At 50.9% G+C, this 26,692-nt stretch overlaps 1 protein-coding gene across 5 annotated transcripts; it reads left to right on the top strand.

The window, feature by feature from the left end:
• Window positions 1-2,843: 2,843 nt before the first annotated feature.
• Window positions 2,844-20,900, top strand: Slc6a12 (solute carrier family 6 member 12). Of its 5 annotated transcripts, none has more exons than XM_050163990.1 (15): window positions 2,844-2,952; window positions 3,372-3,601; window positions 6,379-6,513; window positions 7,811-7,951; window positions 8,713-8,800; window positions 9,948-10,080; window positions 11,646-11,780; window positions 13,269-13,372; window positions 13,655-13,779; window positions 15,271-15,383; window positions 15,841-15,978; window positions 16,653-16,755; window positions 18,766-18,866; window positions 19,241-19,411; window positions 20,528-20,900. In XM_050163990.1, exons 2-15 carry the CDS (start codon window positions 3,388-3,390, stop codon window positions 20,669-20,671), a joined length of 1,845 nt encoding a protein of 614 aa, XP_050019947.1. In that variant the 5' UTR covers window positions 2,844-2,952; window positions 3,372-3,387; the 3' UTR covers window positions 20,672-20,900. The 5 variants fall into 5 exon arrangements, with proteins under 5 accessions (XP_050019947.1, XP_050019946.1, XP_050019945.1 ...); XM_050163989.1 differs by lacking the exon at window positions 2,844-2,952 and adding an exon at window positions 2,959-3,095; XM_050163988.1 differs by lacking the exon at window positions 2,844-2,952 and adding an exon at window positions 3,145-3,237.
• The last annotated feature ends 5,792 nt before the right edge of the window (window positions 20,901-26,692 follow it).

The raw sequence follows: 26,692 nt of genomic DNA, 5'->3' as shown, positions 1-26,692 counted from the left end.
GTGTGCAAAGGGACGTGACGGAATGGCACCAGGGTGTGCAGGGGTGGGTGCTGGTATGTGGGTATGGGCTGGAGCTGGGCTGGGTCTCTCTTGTGCTGGGACTGGGAGTGAAGGTGCCTAGCAGTTTGTGTGGGCAGGCAGGATTTCTGGAGCGCCTCCTAGAACCAGAGAGGACTTCTGTCTAACCTGCCGCACGTAGCTCTAAGAAGAACGTTAAGACCGCACATTCTAGTCCTTTGAAGACAGAGCCCAGGATATGCTCAAGGACACCCGAGTGTGCTGAAGTCCCTCCCCTGCCCCCAGCCTGCCCCAGCCTGTCCTGGTCTGGACAGCCTGTATAGACCCAGAGCTGCACAGGTACCAGAGCTTGCGAAGGGCAACAGGTCGTCTTTGCCGTCTCTGAGTCATTCCTAGCGAAAGGACTAGAGGTGAAAGGGCACCGTGGGGGTCAGGCTGTTGTTTCTGGGAGACAGGCTCTGACTATAGAGCTGGTCTGACCTGTGACTTACCCATCCTGCCTCTGCCCTAAGTTCTAGAGATCTCAGGCATGTGCTATCTTACTGGTCCTCGTGCTTCCATAAGTAATAAAAATAAAATAAAGAGAGGTCTCTGTGCAGCTTGTTTTTATGGCTAATGTCCTCCTGGACATCTGTTCCCCCTGAGTCTAACTTAAATGTTCTGTGCTGTGGTTTCGGCCTCTTTCCCTCCACTCACAGTGGCTCTGGCCCCTCTCCTCTTGTGTGCCTTTGTTTTTATTCTTTTGCCTCGGTTTTCCATTCTTACCTATGATACATGCTCCTCTCAAAAACCTTTTGAAGAATTTTTATTGGTTCATTTTTATATATATGGATGGTTTTGTCTGCAGGTATGTCTGAACATTACATCCATTTCTGGTACCTGAGAAAGCCAGAAGAGGGATCCCCTGGGACTGAGGTTATAAGCAGTTGTGAGCCACCATGTGGGTGCTAGGAATTGAACCCAGGTCCTCTGGAAGAGCAGCCAGTGATCTTAACGGCTGAGCCATCTCTCCAGCACCAATCTCTTATCTATAGAAAGTTCATGCCCTTGGCCATTCATCATCTCAGGTTCTCTTTTTCCTTCTCCTCCTTGGTAAAGCTCAGCCTCAGGCCGGGACTGGGCTCTGGGTTTGCTCCCCTGACCCTGCTCTCCTCCATTGTTCCCTTCATTCATTCTTTCATTTTCTCTCCTCTCCACCACGTCTTCCCCTCCAGCTCCTGAGGTCGTCTTCATCTTGCAATAGCTTCCAGTGGTCTGGAGAGAGTGAGGGTTGTCTTTTGCCAGCTCCCTTGGGGTTTGCTCTGAGCCCAGCTAGCCCTGTCTTGCAAAGAGCCTGCTGTGGTCTTGTATACATCTCTCCACCTTTACTCTCTGCTCGGCCTATGCCCCTATTGAGAAAGGGTCATTCTGTCTTCTAGATTTAAGGCTTAGGGAGGAGGCGTTATTTACCGAAGTCACAAAGCAGGACCCCGCACCACCACGTGTTATCTTGGTCAATTGGGTCAGCCCTTGGGGATCCACCTAACTGAGCATGAGCTTCGTGTCAGGTGTCATTCTCCGCCTCAAGCCTCGCTTCCTCACCTGCAATGGGAGTCCAATAGTATTAGTAACTTAGAGCCCGTCAGGATGAGGTCTGATGGTGGATACTAAGAACGGTATGTCTTTAGACTCATCTTGACCCAAATGTTGACTGTCCTTGCTGTAATTAGCAAATCCGGGTGAACCTGGTTTCCTGTCTGGGGCTTCTGTGGAGGTGTTTCCAGCTCCTTTGTTAGCTCTTTGTCATTTATCATTTGGAAATGATTCAGGGGGCACTTGACAGGGTGTCACAGTTTCAGTTCTGTCTGGGTTCAGGCCTTACTGACTGCTCCCCTGGGACGGAACACCCATGGACTCTGGTTCTGCAGCCTGGAGCCCCTCCCTCCCTGCCTCCTCCTCCCTTGTGCCTGAGGCTGGTGCCTCCCCTTATCCTGTTCCTACATGGAGCTAGCTTGCAGTTAAGAAACTCTGAGTCTATCCCAATTCCAGAACCTCACCCTGCCTTGCTTTCTCATTCCTGGGATAGCCTGCACCCTCCAAATCACCTTCAAAATTTTCCACAACTCTAGGGCTTCTGCCCACGCCTTTCTAACGGACCTGGGCTTGGGCTGTTGCCTGGGTTAAAAGGACCAACAAATAAACAGAGTCTTCCTTCATAAAAAGACTCCCTTGTGCTTCCTCAGAGCCCTGGAGGAGTACAGAGTGCTCGGTAGACCTGGTCATTTGACTCTCCGAGTGGCCCTGGAGGGGAGGGCCAATAAACTGTGCCTTCCTGACAATCTAGGCTCCGCCTCTTTGGCATATCCCTGGGAGCAGGGCCAGTAGGGGCCTCAGCGTCATCAGCTGTATGGAAGGAGGGATGAGAAAACAACCATGGGTTCCAAATGCAATTTTACCTCCTGGCAATTGACAAACAGACAAGGGGGACAGAAAACAGACAGTGGCCTATGGAAGCTTGAGGAATGCTGGACTTTTCAGGGGGAAGGGAATGGCAACAGCCACAATGGGCAGCTCCTGCCAGACTGACTGTGCTCGTACGAGCCAGGCATTCAGTATCTTGCGGTCATCTTGAAATGACCACCATCCAAGCGACCCCTCCTGGCCCCAGAATCCCTAACCTTTCTCAGGACAGACATACAAAGAAACGGCTTTCCTTGAAGGCCTGCAGCTGGCCCTGATGCCAGCCCTATCCTCATCTGGCCTTGCCTAGAGGCCCCACCTCCTCCCTCCCTCCCAATCAGAACCCACAGCGAGCCAGCTCCCATGTTTACCAGGTCTCCATCGATCCTAACAGCTCAGGAAAGCCCCATGAGCCACCTCCATTGCACCTGCCCTTTAACCCCGACACCCTTTGAGCAGCCTTTGAGCCCTTCTGGTTTGGAGGACAGAGACAAGGTTGCTGTTATTCACAGTATACTGGCGATCTGGAGAGAGGGGCCAGCGGGGATGGTGGCAGGTTATAAAGCCCAAAAGGGATTTGAGCTATAAGGTTCTCAGGGATGGGGTTTTAATCACAGCTCTACCCTGGGTGGTGTCCGGTAAGTCTCTGACCCCTGAAAACCTGCTTCATCCATTGCTTTGCCGAAGACTTGGCAAGCTAGAATCTGTTTCCCAACCTCATAGCTCTGAGAGCAGAGTATCACTCTAGGTATAAATGCCATCAAGAGCTTGGGAAGAAAGGTAATATTCCAACGGAAAAGCTGGGCTGGAGAGATCAGGGTGAGGGGAGATGGGTGTGCAGTGTGTGTGTGTATACAGACCCTTTTCTCTCCTTCCCAGGTTACTGCCTCTCACAGTCCTGCCTTACCTTACAGGGACTCCCTATCCAGTATGGACAGGAAAGTTGCAGTCCATGAAGATGGGTATCCTGTGGTCTCTTGGGTCCCTGAGGAGGGAGAGATGATGGACCAGAACGGCGAGGACCAGGTGAAGGATCGAGGCCAATGGACCAACAAGATGGAGTTTGTGCTGTCAGTGGCTGGGGAGATCATTGGGCTAGGCAATGTCTGGAGGTTTCCCTATCTCTGCTACAAAAATGGAGGTGGTGAGTTTATGTTCAGGTGGTGTGGTGGGGAGCGTTGGGCCCGGTCAGCAGCGCCACTCCTTCTTTGGAAGCGTGGTCAATGGAAGGGGTCCTCCATGAATCTTGAAGGCTCCATCTCTAGCCTCAGTATCCCTCTTTCTGAACTGGGGGTGATATGTTATTCAGGACTCTGTGAGATTTAGGTGAGTCAACCAGCAGAACCATGGGGCCCGGGTTCTTAGTTTCGGCATTACCTCTGACAGATGAGAGTGGCTAACGGGATTCATTCATTCATTCAACTCCCGTGACTGCAGGCCTCTCATGAGCCAAGGCTCTGTTCTAGATGCAAGCCAGAACATGGTCTGTGTGCTACATTCTGGTGAAAGCTGCTGATGTCATTGTAACGAGCTGAGTGACAAGGAGGACGGTAGGGAGAAGACAGAGGGACCCTGGGCGACATCTGAGCAGACGTGAAGAAGGCGGAGGAGGGACCCTCTGTGACCAATGGGATTCATTCTTGGGTCTGGAAGGTAGTTCTTGCAGAAGTGGTGTATTCTTATTATAATATCAGAACTGTTCCAGGAAAAGGAAACGGACTAGAGATAATCACTGTTTAGAAAAGTGTTCTAAACCCCATTTATATTTTACCTGAAGAATATCTAGCAGGTGTGCCCAACACTTTGACACAGGTTAGGCATTGATGGAGGCACCCTCTTGTGGATCAGAAATGGTTTTAAAAAAGTTGCATCTGTACTAAGAGTACACAGTCTTTTCCTGTCATTCCCTTGATAGTACATCTTAAGGTGAGTGAGTTGGAAGTCGTGGATGGGTCCTGCATTTAGACCGTACTGTTTCATAGAAGAGTCTTGAGCATGGTGGGTCTGGCATCCAAATGTTTTTGGAAGCGTTCTTCCAAGGCTACCAGGGACTGACTACGACGGAGCAGACTGGCTCCCCACCTCACCTTTCTTCCTCTCATCTTTAATATGAGGGACCAAATGAGGCGCCTTGGCTTTCATCTTGGAGCCACTGGCTTTTGGGGGTTCTAGGAAAAATGATAAGGACCAGGAGTTAGTTCTTTCCTTATTCTAAACAAGCTGGGTATAGATTTATGTGGGAACATGATGTCACAGATTAACCCAAATGTCATTGTTTCGCTTTAGGCTAGGATTGTTCTTCTAACTCCCTGTGATAACAGGGCTCATGTCCCCCTGACCGCAGGCACTACTGGATGGAAATTCATCTTTTATTAAAATATGTAGAGAGATTCATTGATTATTGGTTAATAAACACAGTTCTGCAGAGAAAACGGCCTTTCAAAAGAGCAGAAAGATAATAATGTATTAGTATAAGCTCACATCTGGTTGTGAGAGAGGGGAGCCACTAAACTTAGCCACCCTTAAGAAATGCCCCATCCAGGAGAGAGCCCTCTGTAAGTCTTATTTCTGGCTCTGTGGTTCAGGGAAGAGTCAGTGGCCGGGCCATTGCCTAAGGTAGATCCGAGCAGAGGGAGAGAAAGTCTAAAATAACCTCCAACTGAATCCCTGTATTGGCTAAGGTCCCCGTGGACACTGTCAGGCTGCTTAGGTACACAGACGGGGGGGGGGGGACACACCAGGAGGCTGTGGCCAGGTGGTGTTCTCAGGCTAGGATTAGATCAGCCCATTGGAGGAGAAGACATTGGGGGTGCTGATGTGCCGGAAGCTCTGGAGAAAACCGTGAGCCGAGGGTTCCCCACAGTGTGGCCAGAGCCAGTTTCATACGGGCTCTCTCATCTGTAAAGGTGACAACAGTATCTCCCTGGTGGGAGGCTGGCTTGTGAGGGTTCTATGCTGCTGCAGTTTAGAAGAGGGTCCTTTACAGAAAGCACGAGTAAGGTGCTAATGCGCAGAGAAGCAAGAATCTTCATCCCAGGAGGGACCTCTGGGCTGAGATAATGCTTCAGCAGCAGCTCCACGGGTCCCTGTAGGGTTTGCTGCAGGGCAGGCAGACCAAACAGACCCTGGGATGGAGGAAAGTCCTCTGAAAACTGTTGGTGAGCAAAGAGAGCTTCCAAACAGGCTTTGTCTGTTTATTTCTGAAATGTAGCCATCTTGATAGTTTACTAAGCCTGTCAAATTAAACAGAACACATGCTTTTCTTTCAAAACTAATATGTGATTCGATTTGTAAAGCGCAGTAACTAGTTCATTTATTGGAGCATCCGTCTTAAGATTTACCTCTTTCTCGTTGACAGAAGTTTCTGTCCCACCAGGTCCCGCAGTTGTTCAGTCCCAGAGAAACACACAGAGGTCTACATTAACCATAAACTGGTTGGTCTAGTAGCGCAGGCTTCTTATTAACTCTTAAATCCTACATCTTATTCCATAATTCTTTTCTGTGTTAGCCAGGTGGCTTGGTACCTTTCTCAGCGAGGTGTTTCCATTTTGTTTCCTCCATGTCTGAGTGACAACTATAGACTGCACCTTTCCTCTTCCCAGAATTCTGTTCTGGCCACCCCTCCTATACTCCCTGCCTGGCTACTGGCCAATCAGTGTTTTATTAAATTAAATTATATTAAAACAATACAACTGATAAATCTTTTGAGGGTATAAGATCATTGTCCCACAGCACTTTGCCTGCCTTACCTGGGGCCCATGTCAGGATCATCTCTGGGCATCCCTGACAGCATGCAGCTAGGCAGGGGGAGACACCATGGGCCTTAGGTGTGAGGAAGGAGGCTGAGGGTAGAAATGCTGGAGGGGAGTCCGAGTTCCTGAGCAGCAAGTGGCTCAGACTCTGCCTTTGTTTCCCTTTCAGGGGCTTTCTTTGTCCCCTACTTCATCTTCTTCTTCAGCTGTGGAATCCCAGTGTTCTTCCTGGAGGTGGCTCTGGGCCAGTACAGCAGCCAGGGGAGCGTCACTGCTTGGAGGAAGATCTGCCCCCTCCTCCAAGGTGAGCGCCAACCTCCCCCCTTTTCAGTTTTTGGACCCACCATCCTCCCTGCCTCTACTGTTGTCGCTGCTCTTGCTTTCTTGTCCCCAGACCCACTCTCCACGCTATCCTCTCCTGTGCTGCGTGACTTAAGCTTCCTTGGGGCCCAAAGCTTAGATGACCAGGGAGAAGGATGTGTCAAGAGAAACAGTACAGACTTCTAGGTACCAAATGAGGTGTGGATATTGGAAGACGCAGTCAGGAACCTGAACCTTAACCTTCATCTGACCCAGAGAAAGTATGTCTCTGACTCTATGTCATGACCCTAACAGGCTTCAGAGGGCATAAGGACAGAAACCCTGCTGACGGCCACAGCCAACCTCTGTGCAGCCTGGCTGTGCCAGTGTTCACGTGAGCACTTGGTGTGCGTTCCATTACCCAGGCCGCTCATCCCTTCATTGACCTCATTCTCCAGATAAAGGAAGTGGCGCCATTAGCTGGGAGTTTGAACCAGGGCCTCCTGTGCTCTTTTCTTCACGCCTCGATTATGGGCAGCATGCTCGCTCTTCTCTGGAGATCTGTGGTGGCGGACACAGCAGCTGGGGGTGTTTCTCACCAGCCTCCTTTAGTGGCTTGGCCAGATCCCCGAGCTTCAATGGAGAGCCCTGAGCCCTTTTGCTTCTGAGACATCCCTTACACTTAAGATGCAGAGAGAGATCTTTCCTCATGCTAGTCCCCGAAGGACCAGGCTACCTGGGTTATTTGAACAGATGGAGTGTGTCTGATAAAAACTAGGTTCCCTGGCTCCTGAGAAGGCTGCTCGATCAAAGATGAGGCTGATTGCAAGCTGCACCTCCTGGGGCATAAGTTGGTCTCTTGCAGTATTTAGAAGACCCTTAATGGGTCTCCAGCCCAGTAAAGCATTGCAGCTAAGGGCGCAGTGAGAATTTCCACAGTGTGTTTCCACCGAGGAGACCAAGTTCCTCCAGGGTAGCTCTTCCCCCACTGGCTTCTGCTCCTCTTGCCAAGCTCGCCCTGCTTCTCCCTGCTTTGCCACTTTTCATTTTGAAGTAATACATGACAGTAATAGAAAAATAGAAAAGGCAGACAGAGAGAAATAGAGATGGAGGGGGAGGGAAAGGAATGGGGAGGAAGTGTTATCACTGAAATTGGAGGATATGTAAGATAACGAATTTAACCACTGTCCTTAAGATGCCGATATGTGAAGTTCGGTGTAGGAGCACATGTGACCGGCAGACCCCACGTGACTTGGTTTTTCTGTTTATGCTAATTTCTTTGACTCTCTTTGCTCCCGAAGGCATTGGCATGGCTTCTGTGGTCATTGAGTCTTACTTGAACATCTACTACATCATCATCCTTGCCTGGGCTCTCTTCTACCTGTTCAGCTCCTTCACCTGGGAGCTGCCCTGGACGACGTGCAGCAACTCTTGGAACACAGGTGTGTGTGTGTGTCTGCCCTGCCATGGGGCCTTGCCCATGAGGTTGGCCCATGGTGGCTTGTGACAGAGGGCATCATAAACCTTGCCCTACACTGAGCTGTGTGGGTTGTGCTGTCAGTTCTACTGGTTGGTCCTTCTGTGTAGCTGTAGACCTCTGACAGGATCCATGGGGCTGTCATGCAACCATGGCACGCCTCCATTTAGCGAAAGTTCTTGGGTACTCCTCATATCAAACACCCTGTCAAAGTTGAGTAAGGGGTGATAGGACCCCACATTGTCTGACCTGGCTATGATAGAGGTAGATTAATCCACAAAACAAGAATTCACCTTGATGGGTGAGAAAAGGGGTGTAGCAATTATAGAGAAACGAGAGAAGAAAGAGCCCACCTTGAGACCAGTACTGGAGAATTCCAGCCTAGGGACTAGGTTCTTCGTAGGGTGACAAGTCAGAGTGACAATGGGCAGGCCAAGGGCAGGTGGTTGACGGGAACTTCCCATGTGGGCTGTGCATGTCTGTGCTCTGTGTTGTTCTGGTGGATGCCAGGGCATTCATAGGAGTGGGCAGACTCACTGGGAGCAAAGGCAGCGGACACAGGCTCTACAGAAGAGGAGCTGGTACCACTGATATCCTGGCTCCCGAGGAACCTCTTGGGCCTAGAAATGGTGGGAAGCTCTGGTTGCAAGGTCAGGGGGTAAGTGCAAGGGCATCTGTACTCATCTGGTCCCTAACTGATGGTCATCCTAACCTTGTCCCCAACAGAGCACTGTGTGGACTTTCTGAACCACTCGGCAGCCACAGCAGCCAGCCACTCTGAGAACTTCACCTCACCTGTCATGGAATTCTGGGAGTAGGTCCTGGACCTGGCTGCGATATGCCAGGGGTCCTAAGCACAGGGAGCCTGGGTGTCTGGCCTGTGCAAACTTGAACATTGGTGGTGCATACTTAAGACTCTGTGCGGTCTTCCAGCGTCACCCACCCGTCACCCATCACCCATCCCAGACCTGTATCACTTAGAGATGAGAGAGCCTTCACATCCTGCCTTGATGGCCTATCTGCACCTTCATACTTACCATGAGGGTTTGAAAGCTGATGCCTGCTTTAGACTCTGTGCACGCTTTCTAGCATTACCCACCCTCTGCCCCTCGAGATCCATAGCGCTGAGGGATAAGGGAACCTTCACATTCAGTCTTGATTTTCTGCCTATACCTTCACACTTACCCCAAGCCCTCACATGTCTGTACAAACTTGAATTTTCTCGTTTGCCTCCGCTCATTCTCACGGCTGTCCTATGCCATCCCCGCACTCCAGCAGTACCCACACATCCCTGGACACCTGTCCACAGGGTGATGGACACCACCTTTATCATCTCCTGGCAGCCAGCTGTGTGTGTCTCTTCTGAGCTGGGCGCACTGGTATCCAGTGGACAGCTTGGCACTGACTGGTGTTTTCACCACAGACATGTGCTCCTCATTCTCCCTCCTGCAGGACGGTGGGCACCTCCATCTCTATAGGCAGTTTGCACGACCTGTTTCTCCACTGGTTCACCCTGCACGCACTCAGCACTCACCTGTCTACCCCTGTCCTCCCACCTGCCCTTTCTGGATTATCTGAACTTTCTCCCCTGTGTGCACACCCCCACCTTCATCTTTAGATGGCTGTGCACTTCCATCACCTCCCTCTGATCCTGCGGCATGGCCATGTCTGTTCTCCATCACCCACTCCCAATTTCAGCACCTTCACTCTCTCTATCTCGCTGTACAATGGAGAAGCCTGGATGAGTTAGAAAGACACAGATACCTGTGGGATTACAGTGATTTGGTCTTTTAACTAGACCACAGGTGGGGACATGGCATGGCCATGGAGAGGTTGGGGAGAGCAGGGGGATGGGAGCCCCAAGGAGTGTCATCCGTTGGGCCAACTCTGATTCAGGAGACTTGGTGACAGAGGCAGATTGTCCCCTTTGGTCTTTCAACTTATTTTTCCAAATCCCTTAGGAGACGGGTTCTGGGTATTACATCGGGCATCCATGACCTGGGGTCCCTGCGTTGGGAGTTGGCCTTGTGCCTCCTGCTTGCCTGGATCATCTGCTATTTCTGCATCTGGAAGGGGGTCAAGTCCACGGGCAAGGTAAGGTACCTTGGCTCCTTAGGAGTGCTTACAGTCACAGAGTCCTCAGGGACACTTGAGAAGGCCCCTCAGGAGAGCAGAACCAAAGAGCATTTGGAGAGAGATACATATAAGAACAGGTAAAGTTGCAGGAACAAGGGTTTAACTCAATACAAGGGGAGACATTTTCCCTGCAACAGGATTCTAAAGACCTGCTTATCTGAGCAATATTTAGAGCAGAATAAACCAGGAGAGTCCCATGCTTGGAGCTCATCAGTTTCCAAGCTGCCAGCAATTGCGAGGGTAGGGGGAGTTGCCCCCCATTCTTCTCCTTGTGTGTCCGTATATCTCTCCATTATGTGTGACAGGGCCACATATTCTTATGGCTTTCCTGTTGTATTTAAAGGATACACAAAGAACAGTTCCCATACCCATTAGCAAACAGAGTCATGTTGGGGGTCAGTGCCCATCAGTGAAGGGGCTTAAGTTAAGAATGGGCATTCAGTGGGCTTGTTCTGAAGCAAGATTTTAGACCTGGGCATCATTTCCAGTCCAGAGAACTTGGAGTGATGGCTCACGCTTTTCAAAATCAAGACTGGCAAATTCCGAATGTTCTGGTTGCCCTTGCGCCTGGACTGAGAAGCGCTGTAATGGAGGACAGGTTGATTTCAGCCTGGGGTTTGAGAGAGTGCAGTTGTGGTGGAGAGTGTCCCGTGGTGGTGGGAACTGGAGGCGGCTGGTTGTTACATGATGCTGACCAGGAAGCCAAGGGTTGGGATGGGAAGCAGAGCTGGGGTGTAACAATGCCCATCTCACAGTTAAGGCCCTTGTCCCACACACAGTCCTAGAACTTCCCAGTGTAGTACCGCTAGTTGGGAACCGAGTGTTCAAACGTGTGAGCCTCCCGGAGATATATTACCATTAATGGTGATAATGCTCCTTATTCCTTGGGCTGTGGTCAGAAAAGGCAATGACAGTGATGAAGATGATAACGGTGCTGGTGACAATGATGCCCAGACAGACACGAGATGGTCAGGGCAGCATGGAGTCCCTTTGGAGTCTCTAGGATGCTCAGGCCACTGCGCTGCCCCAGCCATGACCTGGAAAAGTACAGTATGAATTGGCCTCAGCTTGCCAGACAAGTGTGGTTACCTTCCTCCTGGAGGGGCACCCACATTCAAAGGTTTGGGGAGGGTACCCAGGATGGTGGATGGAGGGGGCCAGGTTCTGGACTTAAAGGTGTCTTTGAAAGGTTGCGGCCTGGGAGTGTCTTCCTCTCCCATCTTCCCTGCTTGCTCTCTCCCCTGTCCCCTCCCTGCTGGTGGTGTGTATCACGCTGCTGGGGAGTCAGAGCCACTGGAATGTGTAAGGGGAGGTGTGGAATGTAGCATGTGCTCGCCAGCGGCTGTGTGAAGTCTGAGGTCTGAGCTCCAGTGATGAATGTGTTGGCTATCTGCTCGGCCTGGGCACCGGTGGAGGTGGAGCAGGACGATCATGGTGACTCCCTGCCTCCCCTTTTGCCACCCCGCTCCTCCCCACCTTTGGGTATCCATGCCAGCAGTGATTTTAGTCTGCTTTCCCTTCAGGTTGTTTATTTCACAGCCACTTTTCCTTACCTGATGTTGATTATTCTTCTCATCCGGGGTGTCACCCTTCCTGGAGCCTACCAGGGCATTGTCTTCTACCTGAAGCCAGACTTGCTCCGCCTCAAGGACCCCCAGGTGCGAACCCCAAGGGGACTGTTACCTGAGATGTGTCCTCATCAGACTATACTGTGCTTCCAATGTCTTCTATTAATTTTCCTTTGGTTTAGAAGAAACAGTTGTATCCTGGAGAAGAACTAGATAGCGTAGAAAACTGTGAGAAACGAATGGAAGGCTCTAGAAATCCCATCACCACTATTAGTGTACTTCCTCTCACCTCCCTACCCCCATGGTGTGCACGTGTGAACGCAGTTGAGATAATTTCATTTAGAGAAATAGATCCTTTTGACTTAAATTATATTACGAGCCTTTTCCATGCCATTAAATTCACCTTTAAATGCATTCACCTTTAAATTCACCTCAGCATCTGTGTAATATCCCCTCCAAACATAATTTATTCAGCAAAAATATCCTGAGGGCCTCTTTTAATAGCTAAGTACCGTCTGTTGCTGAGGGTAGCCCAGTGGAGCAAATAGACCATCTCTCTGCCCTGCTGGACCCTGACCCCTGGCCTCAGACTCTGAGGTGACGCCTACTTTTAAATAGACACAGTCTATCAGTATCTGAGGGTGATTGTCCACAACACCAGAGCCACGGACTCTCAGATCTATCGTTAGAAATGGTGTGATATGTGTGTCTGGCCGAAGTTCACCCTACCACGCACGTTAAATTCTCTCTCGATTTCTCATAATATCAGCCTTTTAGAAATAGCCGTTCCATTGTGTCCACACAGGCAGCAGTGCTAAGAAAAAGCTGGTCCTTGTTAGGACACGTACAATTTGTTTTTCTGAATATTTTTCCATCTGAGGGCTGGTTACTCCCCACCCACTCCTGTGCCTGTCACCAGCCTAAAACTTAGGCTGCCTGGCCAGGGAGCTCCTGAATCTGCACTGGGCTTACAAGTGCTTTACCCTGTGCCTGACTTTTTAATCTGATTTTAGGGCTTGAACTCAGCACCTCCAGCCAGTACTACGACACCAGCCCCAGTTATAATTTATTTGACTCTTTGGTAGCGTTGTAGACCTAGTTGTATCACTTATCATGTTATGTTTATTTTATTGCTCACTGCGGGTGGGGCTGGGCATTTTCTCATGGACGTCTTGGCCTCCTCTAGGACTTGTCCGAGCACGTTCTTTGCTTCCGCCAAGAAGTCTTGGTGGATTTCTTTATATTTTGATGAGAAAGTGTGTGTGCCAGGTCACAGTTCAAAGGGTGCCGTGCAGTCAGACAGACTGAAGGAAGGCAGGGACTCCGCTGTGCCAGGTCCAGGTCCCTCTGGGTCTGTAGACGCTCCTAGGGAACAAGCAGCCCATGCGCCCTTGATGCTTTCTGAGTACTCAGAGCCAAACTGAAGATGGGTGCTGCCCGTGAGAAGGTGGCTGTGGGTTACGGGGGAGCAGGATGCAGGCACAATGCCGGGTGGGATGTGCTGTCATGGGGGCTGTGTCCTGCCGGCCACAGCTCTAAGTCCTCACTGCCTCTTCCACTTTCTTGGGCCTCACATAGGTATGGATGGATGCAGGCACCCAGATATTCTTCTCCTTTGCCATCTGCCAGGGGTGCCTAACAGCCCTGGGCAGCTACAACAAGTACCACAACAACTGCTACAGGTGAGAGCGGCCGGGATGGGCAGGCACGGGCAACTCTGCCTCTTGGGGAGCTGAGCAGTACCTGTGTGGACACCTTCCAATGCCCAGTTTCTTCCACACCTTTGCTGGTCCCCTCTTCCCCCGACATCTGGTGTGTTTGTCCTTGCTTCCCATTTTCCCTCTGGGTTTCTTCATCTCTCTTCCTTTCTTACCTTCTGCCTTTCCATCTCTCCTTCTTGGGTTGCCCTTTCTCTTCATTCTCTTTTCTTCCCCTTCTCTGTCTGACTTTCTTTGTCCCCACAGGGACTCCATAGCCCTCTGCTTCCTGAACAGTGCCACCAGCTTTGTGGCTGGGTTTGTCGTCTTCTCCGTCCTGGGCTTCATGTCTCAAGAGCAGGGAATACCCATTTCTGAAGTGGCTGAGTCAGGTAGGGGACACTCTCCATACCCACAGTTTTCTTGGGACTCTGGGAAGGAGAGTCAGTGAACACAGACCTGTATTACGGAGAGGGAGGAGTCCCAGAAACCAGGGCTAGGGGCCTTTTTAACTTCGGGTATGGGGGTTGTGTGACATAAATAGAGTGTCTAGATGTGTGGGATAGAAGAACGGAGGAGAGAGAGGGAGAAGGGGAGGGAGGGAGGGAGAGAGAATACAAGCATACATGAGGCTTTGCCCCAGGGAAAAACATAGAACGAACTTACTTTTTTTAAAAAAAGATTTATTTATTATGTATACATTTACGTATTTATTATATATATACAGTGTTTATGTATTTATTATGTATACAGTATTCTCAGTATTCTGTCTGCATGCAGGCCAGAAGAGGGCACCAGATCTCATCACAGATGGTTGTGAGCCACCATGTGGTTGCTGGGAATTGAACTCAGGACCTTTGGAAGAGCAGGCAGTGTTCTTAACCACTGAGCCATCTCTCCAGCCCCTAGAATGAGCTTACTTTCCTTAAACAGACATACCCACATGCCTGCACACAGAGCTCACAACTGCTCTAGATACCCAAAAGTGCTCATAGGGACACATAGGTGCTCACAAGCATGTACTAAAAATGTTCAAGACTCATACAGATGTTCACAGACACATACAGATCACAGCAGTACACACTCACTGACACACTCAGAGGCACACAGAGGTCGTGGACGTGCACACTCACAAATGCTCACAGACACACAGAGACACACGCAGATGACAGAAGCACACACTCACTGACACACTCAGAGGCACACAGAGGTCGTGGACGTGCACACTCACAAATGCTCACAGACACACAGAGACACACGCAGATGACAGAAGCACACACTCACTGACACACTCAGAGGCACACAGAGGTCGTGGATGTGCACACTCACAGATGCTCACAGAAGCACACAGGTCTATATAGGCATTCACAAAGAATTACATGTATAAATTCACATACACACGCGTGCAAACTCGGACATTCATAAATGAGCACAAAAGCACATAAAATCACCGAAGTCCGCACTCATGGATGCTCACAGATCCACATAGGTGCTCACAGAAAATCAAGGCATACACAGACAACTGATAGATGCACATAGATGCTTAGAGACGGGCATAGACTCTCACAGACCCTGTAAGGTTCATAGACACTTGTAGACGGACACTCATGGTGGCCCACAAACCTTCACAGAGGCCCACAAAGGCTCGCAGGTGATTCCCGTAGACACGAGTTTCCAGGCACTCATACATACAGAAATTTTCAGATACACCTAGATACTAACAGCACACAGACTCTCACAGACTCTCACTGACCCTCACAGGGATGGGAGACGTGTGCAGATGTTCCCAGGAACTCCTGGTGGCACACGCTGCTAAGGACAGGGCTCCTCTTTAGGTAGCAAGTGGATCTGAAGCCCAGCGAGCTGTGTTGTGTGCCTGGCAGGTCCTGGTCTGGCCTTCATTGCCTTCCCCAAAGCCGTGACGATGATGCCTTTGTCCCCACTGTGGTCCTGCCTCTTCTTCCTCATGCTCCTGTTTCTAGGGCTGGACAGCCAGGTATGGAACCCTTGTCTCGGGTCTCCATTTCAGCTTCTGCTATTCTTGGCAGTACTTTCCTTCATGTACTTCTCCCTGACCATGAATCAGAGGCCCCACTCTTTTCCTTGGGGTTCTGACGGGTAGTCCCAGGCCTCCAGAGTCCCTGCTGTGAAAGATCTTGCCACCTTGCTCTCAGGGTTGAGCCTGCCCCTGGACATGGGCACTCACCAAGTTGCTCTAGAGAAGCTCATTCCCAGCCACATGGTCCAGCCCCATCCGTCCTAGCCTTGAGGTGCAGAACCTCTCCCCAATTCCAACCTTCCCTATTGGGTCACTGATATGAAGTTGTAGCTGAGGGACTAACTGGTTTGCCCCTGCCCCTGCCCCCACACCAGTGTAGAAGCATGGTGGGGTCACGTGGGGGCAGTGCCATGGCTGCACCGCTGTCTCATTCTTCTACTCTCCTGGCCCACAGTTTGTCTGTATGGAGTGCCTGGTGACCTCCTCCATGGACATGTTTCCCCAGCAGCTCAGGAAGAGAGGGCGGCGCGAACTGCTGATCCTGGCTGTCGCAATCGTGTGCTACTTGATGGGGCTCCTTCTGGTCACTGAGGTGAGAGGGTAGCACGGGACTGCTGACTTTTCAGAATCATTCCTTCCCACTCCCTCTGTCCCCTCATGGTGAGGTTGAAGGTCCCACTCACTAGAATCTAAGTGCTGGTGATGGGCGCCACACCCCGAGTGCCCTAAGACAAAGGACACTGAACGGGGTCAGGTGACAGCAAAGTCTGCAGCTAGTTTGGTTTCCGTTAAATGTATGAATCTGGAGTGTTCCTTTTTATGTCCCACCTCCCTTTCCTCAGGTCGCTTGGCCTCCAGGCAGATTTCCCTCTGTGATCCCAATGAAGGCTGTTTCTGATCCTTGCACCTCTCCCCGTTCAGCCAATCAGGCTTTTTCTTGAGTTTGACAGATGCTCAGGCTAAGATCCTTCCCTAGGTTTTCAGTATGGAGAGGACTGCCACAACCCGAAAGGAACAGCCTGAGGGGTACCAGTTCCCCCAAGAGTGGGTGCTGGGCGGATAATACACCACAGGTCCTCCACCCCAGCACCTGTGGGTATCAGACATTATTGTCCCAAGGCAGATGGTAATTCCTGACCACAGAGTCAGGCAGAACAGACTCCCGCTAGCTGCCAAACGTTTCTTCTGAGCAGGACAGGCCAGCACACCTCACTGTGGGAGCAGGTGTTGGTCCTCCCTGGGCCTCAGCTCCCTCCTCCTCCGCAGGGTGGGATGTACATCTTCCAGCTCTTTGACTACTACGCCTCCAGCGGCATATGCCTGCTCTTCCTCTCCTTGTTTGAGGTGATCTGCATCGGCTGGGTATATGGTGAGTGGGGCAGGTGGCTATGCAGTAGGATCAAGGTGTTCTAGGGCTGATGAGGGTAGGCTCTGTCCAGAATGGGAGCCTGGTCTGGCTGCTCTGATTCCCTTTTCTAGGAATGTCACACACGACCTGAAGAGGCTGATGTCTCTCTTAGAGTCATGACAAGAACAAAAAAGATTTCCTTCATCTGCCCCAGTCAGAGGGGACATTTAAGGCCATTTGACTTGACACCTTCCCCCACACCCATTCCTTCATTCCCCTTCCAACAGCCAAGCCACTTCTGCAGGCTTTGTTAAACACTGAACACTGCGCGGAGAGACCCCCATCGTGGCTGTTACACATTGCCTTCCTACAGTGAGGTCACTGTCACACCTTGATTTCCATGGATGGCCTGGGCCCCACAGCACTGAGATCACTAAGTAGCAATCTCAGTGTCTCAATGTCTAAGTGACAGTTGGGGTTCTGGGCACTGCCCTGGGCAGGTCACAGGCCATTGCAAGGTTTGCAAATCGGCCTCGTGTGGTGGAAAGAAGGCTGGGGATACCTGCTATACTGCCTAAGCTTACACAGCTACCAAGTGGAGATACCATCTCCTCTCCAGGCCTGCAGGCTCTGCCACAGATCAGGGACACAGTGCAATGTCCAAAGGTTCATAGCAGAGAGAATAAGTAGCCACTTCATATTAGGGTCTTATTGTAGGAGGCTGCTTGTTTGTTCCTGGCTGCCCAGAACCAAAATAATTATACAGAAACCATATTATTTGCAATACTCTTTTGCCAATAGCTTAAGCGTATTTCTGGCTAACTCATATCTTAAATTAACCCATCTTCATTAATCTGTATACTGCCACAAGGCCGTGGCTTACTGGGCAAAGTTCTGGTGTCTGTCCCCAGCGGGGCTTCTCTTTAACCCTGCCTTCTATCTTTCAGCAGTCAGTTTAGTTTTCCCCCCTAGCTAAGTTCTGCCTTGCTATAGGCCAGAGCAGTTTCTTTATTCACTAACCAATAAGAGCAACACATAGACAGAAGGACCTCCCACACCAGGGTCTCCCCCCCCCTCCCAAGTCAGGGTTCTCTGTAGCTTTGGAACCTGTCCTGGAACTAGTTCTTGTAGACCAGGCTGGCCTCGAACTCACAGAGATCCGCCTACCTCTGCCTCCTGAGTGCTGGGATTAAAGGCATGTGCTACCACTGCCCGGTTTCATATTAGGGTCTTAGAGGAAGCCTGAATAAAAAGGTTACTCCGTCACCACCTGGCCTTCCCGTGGTGTCCTTTCCTGGCCTTGGAGCTGACTCCCACCTTCCCACACTGAGCATTAGATATCCGCCTATTTCTACTGCTACTCTCGTACTCAAAGGCTCTAACGAGCTCGGTCGAGGTGGCGGAGGAAGCTGATATATCACACTTTCTGGCAAGCTTTAGAAAAGCAACGCTGTGGTCCTTTAAAGGTTGGTGTTCATGTGTCAGTATCAGTGGGAAGGCAGGGAGCTGGGGTTAGAGGAGTCCCCCAGATGTGGCCACCAGTGAATGGTTCTTCACATCCAAGGAGACTGGTTCCACCTGAAATGAGGGCGGGTGTGCGAGTAGACATAAGCAAAGCCAGTCAGCGTCTTTAAGCACAAGTCAAGCTGGTAGTGGCAAGCGTGAGGAAAGCACAGGTCTGGAACCCAGCACACAGCTCTATTCCAGTACTCCTCTGGCTTTTCTCCCCTCTGCGGTGTGGGTCAGTGAGGATATTTGCTGGGATTGGCTCTTTAGGTTTGTATATTGCTGTGTGAGCAGGATAGACACTACTCATCCTTAGACAGGACAGCAGATTGTCCCAACAGCTTGTGAGTGGCAGCTTCTGCCACTGTCACTGCTCTGTGGCTGGGAGGCTGGGTCTGCCTCTCTACCCACTGTGCCACCATCTCTATCACAGGCAGGTTGGCGGAGGGGATGTGGGGAGTCCAAAGGCCAAGAAGTTGTCTTCACCTCTGGTTCTCACCCTTTCTACCAAATCTGCTGGCACAGGGGCAGACCGTTTCTATGACAACGTTGAGGACATGATTGGCTACCGGCCGTGGCCCTTGGTGAAGATCTCCTGGCTCTTTCTGACCCCCGGCCTTTGCCTGGTATGTACCTACCCATTGCCCCTTCTCCCTCTTGTCTGTGGAAGACTTGGGATCTGGGGGCTCTTTCCTGCCTGAGTAGGAGGGCTGGTCCCCTGCTCTCTGTTCTCTACAGGGCCCCTCATCCATCTGCCTTCATCTAGTTTTCCTTCTGCCTCAGCCCTCCCTCACAGCTCTACTTCTTCCCAATAGGCCTTCTCTGTCTGCCTTGAACTCCTTAGCCCCCGTACTCACCAACTGTGACTGATGGCCCAATGATGCTGTCCTACCTCAGATGCCCCTCAGTGTGGTTGGGTGGTCCTCTGTCCTCAGCTGTTGGTGTGGCCAGTGAGAGACTCTTAGTGGCCCCCGTCTCATCCTAGCCCTCTCCCTTTTAGGCCACTTTCATCTTCTCCTTGAGCAAGTACACACCTCTCAAATACAACAACGTCTACATGTACCCGTCTTGGGGCTACTTCATTGGATGGCTCTTGGCTTTCTCCTCCATGGCCTGTGTTCCACTCTTCATCATCATCACCCTCCTGCAGACCCAGGGCTCCTTCAAGAAGGTAGGTGGTTGTGGAGGTGACCCAGTGAAGGAGGCCCTTGAGGGAGGCTTAGGCCAGGAGCACACACCAGCTCCCTACGCAGGAAAGCCCAGGGGATATATGGAGACTTTAAAGGCCTTTGAAGAGCAGGACTCTGCAATCCTGGGTTCGCAGGTGTCAGACTGATCTCTAAGGCCAGCTAGTAAGGAACAAACAACTTAACGGTTAAGGGAAAACGAGGACCAAAAGCGCCAGATGTAGAAGTGTTAAAGGGCACACACACATCCTGGATCTAGGAAATCTGCCAAGCATACCTTGGCTCCTGGCCTCTTTGCTTATCGTAGCTCCCACTGGGGCACAGCCACCTCCTGTGCAGTTTGGGTTTATGCTTCCTTTGAAGAAACCATTGCTGATGACCCAAAAAGGCATTGATTATGTCTGTCAAAGTCAGACTGCCCAACAGTAATAGAGAGCTGATCTACAGTGGTTTACGTAAATGAGCTTCTTGAATTCTTGCATATCAAGAAGGTCAGAGATGGGGGCGGCTAGCATTTGATTTGGCTGCAGAGAGGCCTCTGGGTTCCAGCCTCTTCCTGTATCCTCATACCTGCAGCCTGAGTATATCTCTTCATTGACATGATTTCTGCTTCCTGGTCACAGTGAGGTTTTCAAGATTCTCAATCCCCATCATCACAACTGTATTTGTAGCCAAAAATGAGAACGAGGGGAGGGTTGACACACCAAAACCAGCAGATGACTGGGGACGTACTTCACGGGACATATACCAATAGTAATTAGGACAGTGATGACAATCGTGGCACTTATCACTTGCCCTGTGCCAGGAACTGTACCATAAGGTGTTGCTACCCCCATTTTATGGATGAGGAAAGTGAGGGGGCTAAAGGGATGGAAGAGTTTCGGCAGATTACCTGAGACTGCCTAGGTATTCTAGTCGGAACTGGAACCCAGGAGTTCACACTCTCAGTTACCGCTCATGTCCATTTTCATCTCAGAACCATCCTGCGTTTAGCCCGGAGTGCCTGGCTTTGTGCCTGGGGACACATCCACAAAGAGCATCCTCCCGCTCACCCCAGTGCTCGCTCATGCTCCTTCATGCCCCGCTTCTCTTCCCCACAGCGCATCCAAAGACTCATCACCCCGGACCCCAGTCTGCCGCAGCCAGGGCGGCGTCCACCTCAGGATGGCCCCTCTGCTCTCAACTGCTCGCCCTTGCCAGTCAAGCGAGAACTCATTGCCTGGGAGAAGGAGACACACTTGTAGGGCGCGCCAGAGGCCAGGTGACTGAAGAGCCAGGAACCTGGACAAGGCTACCTCCATTTACTGGGACCTTAGAGGTCTCTGGATCCCCTGCCGGGAGCCACTCTTCTGTTCAATTGGAACAGTTTGTCACTTCTCAGTCCTTCTTGTCTGGGCTCCAGGAAGCTGTGTTTGCCATGTGCTTTGAACTCAAAACCCTGACTTTTGGATTAAAAACTAAGAACCAAAGGAAGTGATGTTTTCAGGTTCACACAGTTCGCCAGAGCCCGAGACCCTCCACTGCCCTGGTGCCCAGAGCCCGAGACCCTCCACTGCCCTGGTGCCNACAAAAATGTGACTTCCTATTTCCTTCCCCTCCCCTCCTCTCTCTCTCTCTCTCTCTCTCTCTCTCTCTCTCTCTCTCTCTCTCCCTCCCTCCCTCCCTCCCTCCCTCCCTCTTTCCCCCTCCTCTGTTTTGTTTCAAGCTTAGCAAGGAGAAGGCTACCAAGCCAGATACCCTCTCCAGGTGTTTCCAAGGGATCACATCTCCCCAGAAAAGCCTTAAATGATGTAAGTGTGGAGGAGTCGGAACCCCAGGGATTAAATTTCTTCTGAAATGCACATGGTTTGGGAAGGGAGGGAAGGAAATGAGCTCTTGACCTTGGGGATGCAAAGCCTTCTGGGAAATATTTCTAGGTCTGAGATGGAGAGTATCAGATGCCACTGGCCATTCAGGGCTCTCGTCATATTGTAAGGTAGGAGATCACACCTGGCTGACAGGCATGGCTGGGGGGCTGGGGGGAGAAGAGAGACACCTGCCCCAGCCTGTCTTACATACACACACACACACACACACACACACACACACACACACAAACACATGCACGCACGCACACATGCACGCACACACGTGCACACATACACACGCACACGCATGTTTGCACGCGCGCATACATACACACACACACACACACACACACACACACACACACACACACCTCCTTTCCCCTACCCACGTTTCCTCTGGTCCTTTCCCATCCATTCCTTCCCACTTGTCAAATCATACAGTACATAGACTGTGGCTTCTGAGGCTTCCAGGAAGGCGGGCTGTGGATGAGTTCATGGTGGGCTCAGAAGAGCGGGAATAGGGCACCCAGGACATTGGGCCCAGGACCCCACCCCCAGGAAAGGCTGCATCGATAAACACAACTCAGAGACAATGCCCAGTGGTCAGAGTAACACTCCGTGGGCTGACCAGCATGGCTTCCATTCAGATAGCCTCCAAGCATCCCCACTTCACCCAGCTCTGTAAGCCTTCTCCTTTGGAGGAGGAACATTTGTGGATTCTGGGTACTTCAGCTGCCCTGGCTCCTGGCAACCCCTTCTGTCTCCTCCTAGGCTGCTATGCCTTGCTAATCCTCATAGGACCAGCTAGTGAGAAAATAGGAGCCCAAGAGAGGATTCTTAGAAACCCTGCCGCTACAGCTGGATGCTGGGATGCAGAGCCCAGTCTCCTGTTGTGAGGTCACTATGGAGCCTTTCCTGCCCCCTGGTGGCAGAGGAAAGCAGTACCTTTCTTTTTCAGTACAACCTAGAAATCAGCCTACCCAGCCTTAGAAATCAAGCAAGGTTTCTCATTGTCACTCTCATCTGTCACCTGGACCATGGGAGGTAAATTGTCTGTGTGGACACTCCCTCCTAAAACCTTGGAAGATGACTGGCTCATTCGAGTTCTTTCTGTCTGTGTCCTCGGCCTCCCCTTTGTCTTCACCGTCTTGGGCACCTCCAGGGCTCTCTGACCCTGGCTTGCTCCCTAGTCCTCACTCCCAGGAACTAGCTGTCTTTGTTTCTGCCGCTCTCTCTGCTGGCACCTGTCTAGCTCCCTGGTGACCAAATCCATGTGGCTTCCTTGTTGATTTAGCTGCTCAATGAAGTAACAAGGGCTGATTGGATCTGACAGGGATGAAAAGCTCGTTAACTACCCATGGAGAAAGGTCAGGAAGGACACGTGAGCTTGGGAAGCAGATACAATTGGCAGGAGCCCCACCTGGTAAGTCATGTCGGATTGAGGTGGGCTGATGCCCCTGGCCCAGCATCTCCCTTCCAGCTCTTGTGATAAGTGGGGTTGGCTCTCTCATCTGCATGGAGGTTAGCTAGGTAAGCACAGAATTGCCACAGACAGACAGGATGACAGAGCCCGAACCCTCCATGGCCAGGTCCATCTGTAGGATCAGTGTCCATTGCTGTGGCGAGAATCTGCCAGGACTGACACAGACATGGGACTGTCACAGGTTTGCTCTGTCCATCTCAGAAGCATGAGGACAGGAGCAGTATTAGAAGCCGAGGCCTGACCCCTGAGGCCAGACCCTGCAAACACGCCTGTCCACCAGGGCAAACCTGTTCTGACAGGATATCCATCGATGGGAGTAGACGAAGGGGCCCCGCTTTATCCCAGCTGTGTCCGGCCTCCACAGAAGAGGTGGCACTTGTTCTGCTGTGGAGAGAAGTTTCCCCGAGGACTCAAGAGATGCCAGGACAGGCTGGGTAGCCAGCCGATGGGAGATCTGAGTTCTCTGCCTTGTTGTAGCCTCAACGTGGCTCGTTCGGGTTCTCGTACAGAGAGTTGGGCTGTCTGGAACTAATCACCATGGTTTCCCAGCCGCTCCTGCTTATTCCTTTCCCTTGCTTCCCATCACTCGGGGACCAGAAGTGGTGCTAGGCAGAGTCCTCGCCTCCTTCCCAGCTTTGACAAAAATCTTATGCTTCAGCACTAAGCCAGCGTGTTGATGCAGCTGTTTGATGGATGGCATTTATTAAGTGATGAAGTTTCATTGGCTCCAAGTTTGTTTTATTTAAAATTAATGGTAAGAGCTGAGCTAGGTGTAGGGTACAACAATTATGTTGAGGCAGGAGGACCATGCGCTCAACACCCCAGTGGGGCACATGGTGAGAGCATGTCTCAAAAATCAAAACCTAAAACAAAACGGCAACAACGAAGAAGGATGTTGACTCTAACTTACCCCTTTCCCGCATCTCTTAGACTCTTGTTTTACTCTGTTGATGTGCTGAGGTACGCAAGCAGATTTTTCTTTTTTATTTATTTTACATCCCAACTGCAGTTTCCCTTCCCCCCTCTTCTCTTAGTCTCCCCCCACCACAGATAGATTTTTCTAATACTAAGCCACCTTCTTCTTCTTGGAACAAACCCAACTTGGTCATGACATGCTGTTTTTGGTCCCTCGATGCCACGTTCAGTCTGCTAATATTTTGGGTAAAACTTTTGTATGTAGCTCATAAGGTTGGATTGGCTTCTGCAGGCTCCTCTCCAAACTGTCCTCACAGAGGTGGGGAGAAGGGTTCTTTGTATTTAAGGTTGTGTTGAGCTTGTAAAGGAGGAAGCTGGGACTAGTTTTGTCTTTTCTAAAGGAGTTTATGTGATATCAACCTTCTCAGTTACTTGAGTGTACGTAGACGGTAGCCAATCACCTGACCCAGTGTCGTGTAGAGGTTTGGGGAGTGTGTGTACAGATTTAAAAAGAGATGATCTGTCACTGTCACATATCTCGAAATTACTTTTTCCTCCCTCTTTCCTTAGGTTTTATTAAGGAAAAGGCTCTCCTACTTTCCCTTCTGCACCCTGTAGTGGCATGCATCCAATAAGCTCGGAAGCCCCCAGATCAATGGTAGTCGGCACATACATGCTATGGTCTTTTCTGCATGCTGTGCCCAAGTCAATATTGTTGTCCCTGTGTCAATGGACGACAGCTTTGGCCAGCCTCATGTGGTGTTCTGTTTCAATTTTCTCAAAGCTGAGCTGCTGGAGAGGATGAACCCTTGTGCTTTGCCATCTCTGAACACCTTCAGAGTCAGCTTGGAGCCCAGCATGCATGGCTGCACTTTTCATAAGTTGGGGTCCAGAACTGATCATCTCCGGAGACGTTTGTTTTCTTTGTGGCCACCATCTTTCTGCCTTAGGTATAGAATGCCTCTCAACCAAGGTGGCTGGGGTGTGAGGAAAAAACCTGATTTTTGAAAAAAAAAATGTCTTTCTATGTAGGCTGAGCTGTCCTCAAACTCACAAATCTCATGTTTCAGCCTTCCAAGAGATGCTAGGATTGGGGGCATGCACTGCCACGCCTGGCTCTATGTGGTCTAACATTTTTGTGAGCCATCTCTCCAGCCTCGGCTTTACGGTTTCTTTGTAATGTTTGATTATAAGAAACCTTCAGGACTCTCTTGCTGGCTCAGTCATGATCTGCCTTAGAGGTCTGTCAGCGTTATTGATCGTTAAATGAGCTTTCGGTTCTGTTACTCTTTCTATTGTGTACATGTTTTCTATTTCATCTCTGCTTCTGTCTTTCTTACTTCTTTCCTTCTGTTTATTTTGGATGATTCTGTTGTTCTTTCTCTGACTCTTGAAGCTTGGTATCCCAGTGTCCATAAAAAATATAGCTAAGCTAGTTAGTTGGAGTAAGCAGCCCCAAGGGTCCTGTGCACTCCTGTGAAAGAGGACAAGGCTCTCCCGTGTCTTCTATGCCCCGAGGGCAAGTTCTGCACAGCCCAGATGTCGTGAAGAGAAAGGGGCCGAGGCTTTTAGGAAAGGGGAGCAAGGAGCTATGCCTAGGAGGTTTGAAACACAGGGTGAAGCCAGGTCTCCAGGCTTCTCTGCAGCTAGTCCCGGTTTTCCCAGAGTCTAGCTTTGGGTCTGAGGTCACTCAGTCCTGAGGTCATGGGAGCAGGAAGCCCTGGGTTGCTAGGGACTTGCTGTTTCTCTAGGGAGCAGAGCACACACACAGACCTGTTGGAGCGGGGGAGGGAAGAGTTTTCATCCTTCCTGCCCAACTCAGCCTGTATCCTATGGCCTAATCCAGGATGGAGTTTTCCTGCTGGGAACAGTTCTGAACCTGCCCCTCCTCCCATCCCAAATGATCTAACTTCCTTGCTTCCGGGGGCCTAGCTCTGGGCCTGGTTGCCTTCCTTGGAAGAACAGGGAGGCAGTAAAGGACATGGGCATGCTTTGACTTCTGGGCTCTGGGGGGGCCTCAGTCCTCCCAGAGGAGACACCTGTCCATCCTCCGAAGGGTCTGCTTGAAGGGATGTGGAGCGGACCTTCCTTCAGATCGTCACCTGTGTGTACCCTGGGATGGCTGCCCTCATAGTGTCCCCTCACAGCTCATCTGCAGCTGGAACCTCAACTGCGATGTGGACTGTGGGTCAGAGGGAGGAGCTGGCTGAAAGGACTGAATGGACGTGGTACTTGGCAGGCTGTCTCAGCTGGACGACTACCCAGGGAGAATGTCTGTGCTCATCTGAAGGCCAGAGCGCGGGGAAGACAGAGCAGAACCGCTTTCCTGGGAATCTCGGCATCGGGTGGGTGTGGGTGTCAGGCAAATGCATCCTGCTCTGGCTGGATCTCACCCCCAGTGTCCTCCTCCCAGGCCCGCAGAGGCAGCATGCTCATTCCCCAGCTTTGCCTCCCCGAGCTATCTCCTCCGCCCACCATCAGACCCTTCTTCTGTTGGCTTGGGTTTCTGGCAGTCATTTAACCTGGATATTCTAGAAGGCCATTTTTTTTTATGATTTTCTTAGTGTTTTTTTATTTGTTTGTTTGTTTCATATTTATACCTTTGTGGAATTTTTTTTTCAGTGTAGGTAAATTTATATATCAGGGAGCCATTGGCACTTTGTCTTGGCTTCTATCTGCCCTGTTGATGTGGCTTCAGACAGCTTCTCTGGCTTGACCAGGATGAACTGCGCTCTGTGGACATCCTCTGCTCAGATACTCACCTCACCCCGTCACCTCTTGCCTGTCACCACAGGGTGTGACACCCAGGAGATTTCCCTTGTGCGGCTTTGAGAGCAGAGTTTTGTGTGTAGTGATGAGCGCTCTTCCCACCCACTGCCTGTCAGCCATGTACGAGCTGATGGTTTAATTCACCGACTCTAGCACCAGCCTCTTATTTGGGCCCATTGCTCTCAGTCAGAAACTCAGAAATTCTGGGACCCCTGGAAGAGTCAGTCACCAATGTGTGACTCCTCCATCTG

Source organism: Alexandromys fortis, unplaced genomic scaffold, assembly GCF_014885135.2.
Source record: "Alexandromys fortis isolate MF-2015 unplaced genomic scaffold, M_Fortis_MF-2015_v1.1 scaffold_150, whole genome shotgun sequence".
Lineage (NCBI taxonomy): Eukaryota > Metazoa > Chordata > Mammalia > Rodentia > Cricetidae > Alexandromys > Alexandromys fortis.
Note: the sequence above shows the minus strand (reverse complement) of the source record. Positions and strands in the feature narration are given on the sequence as shown.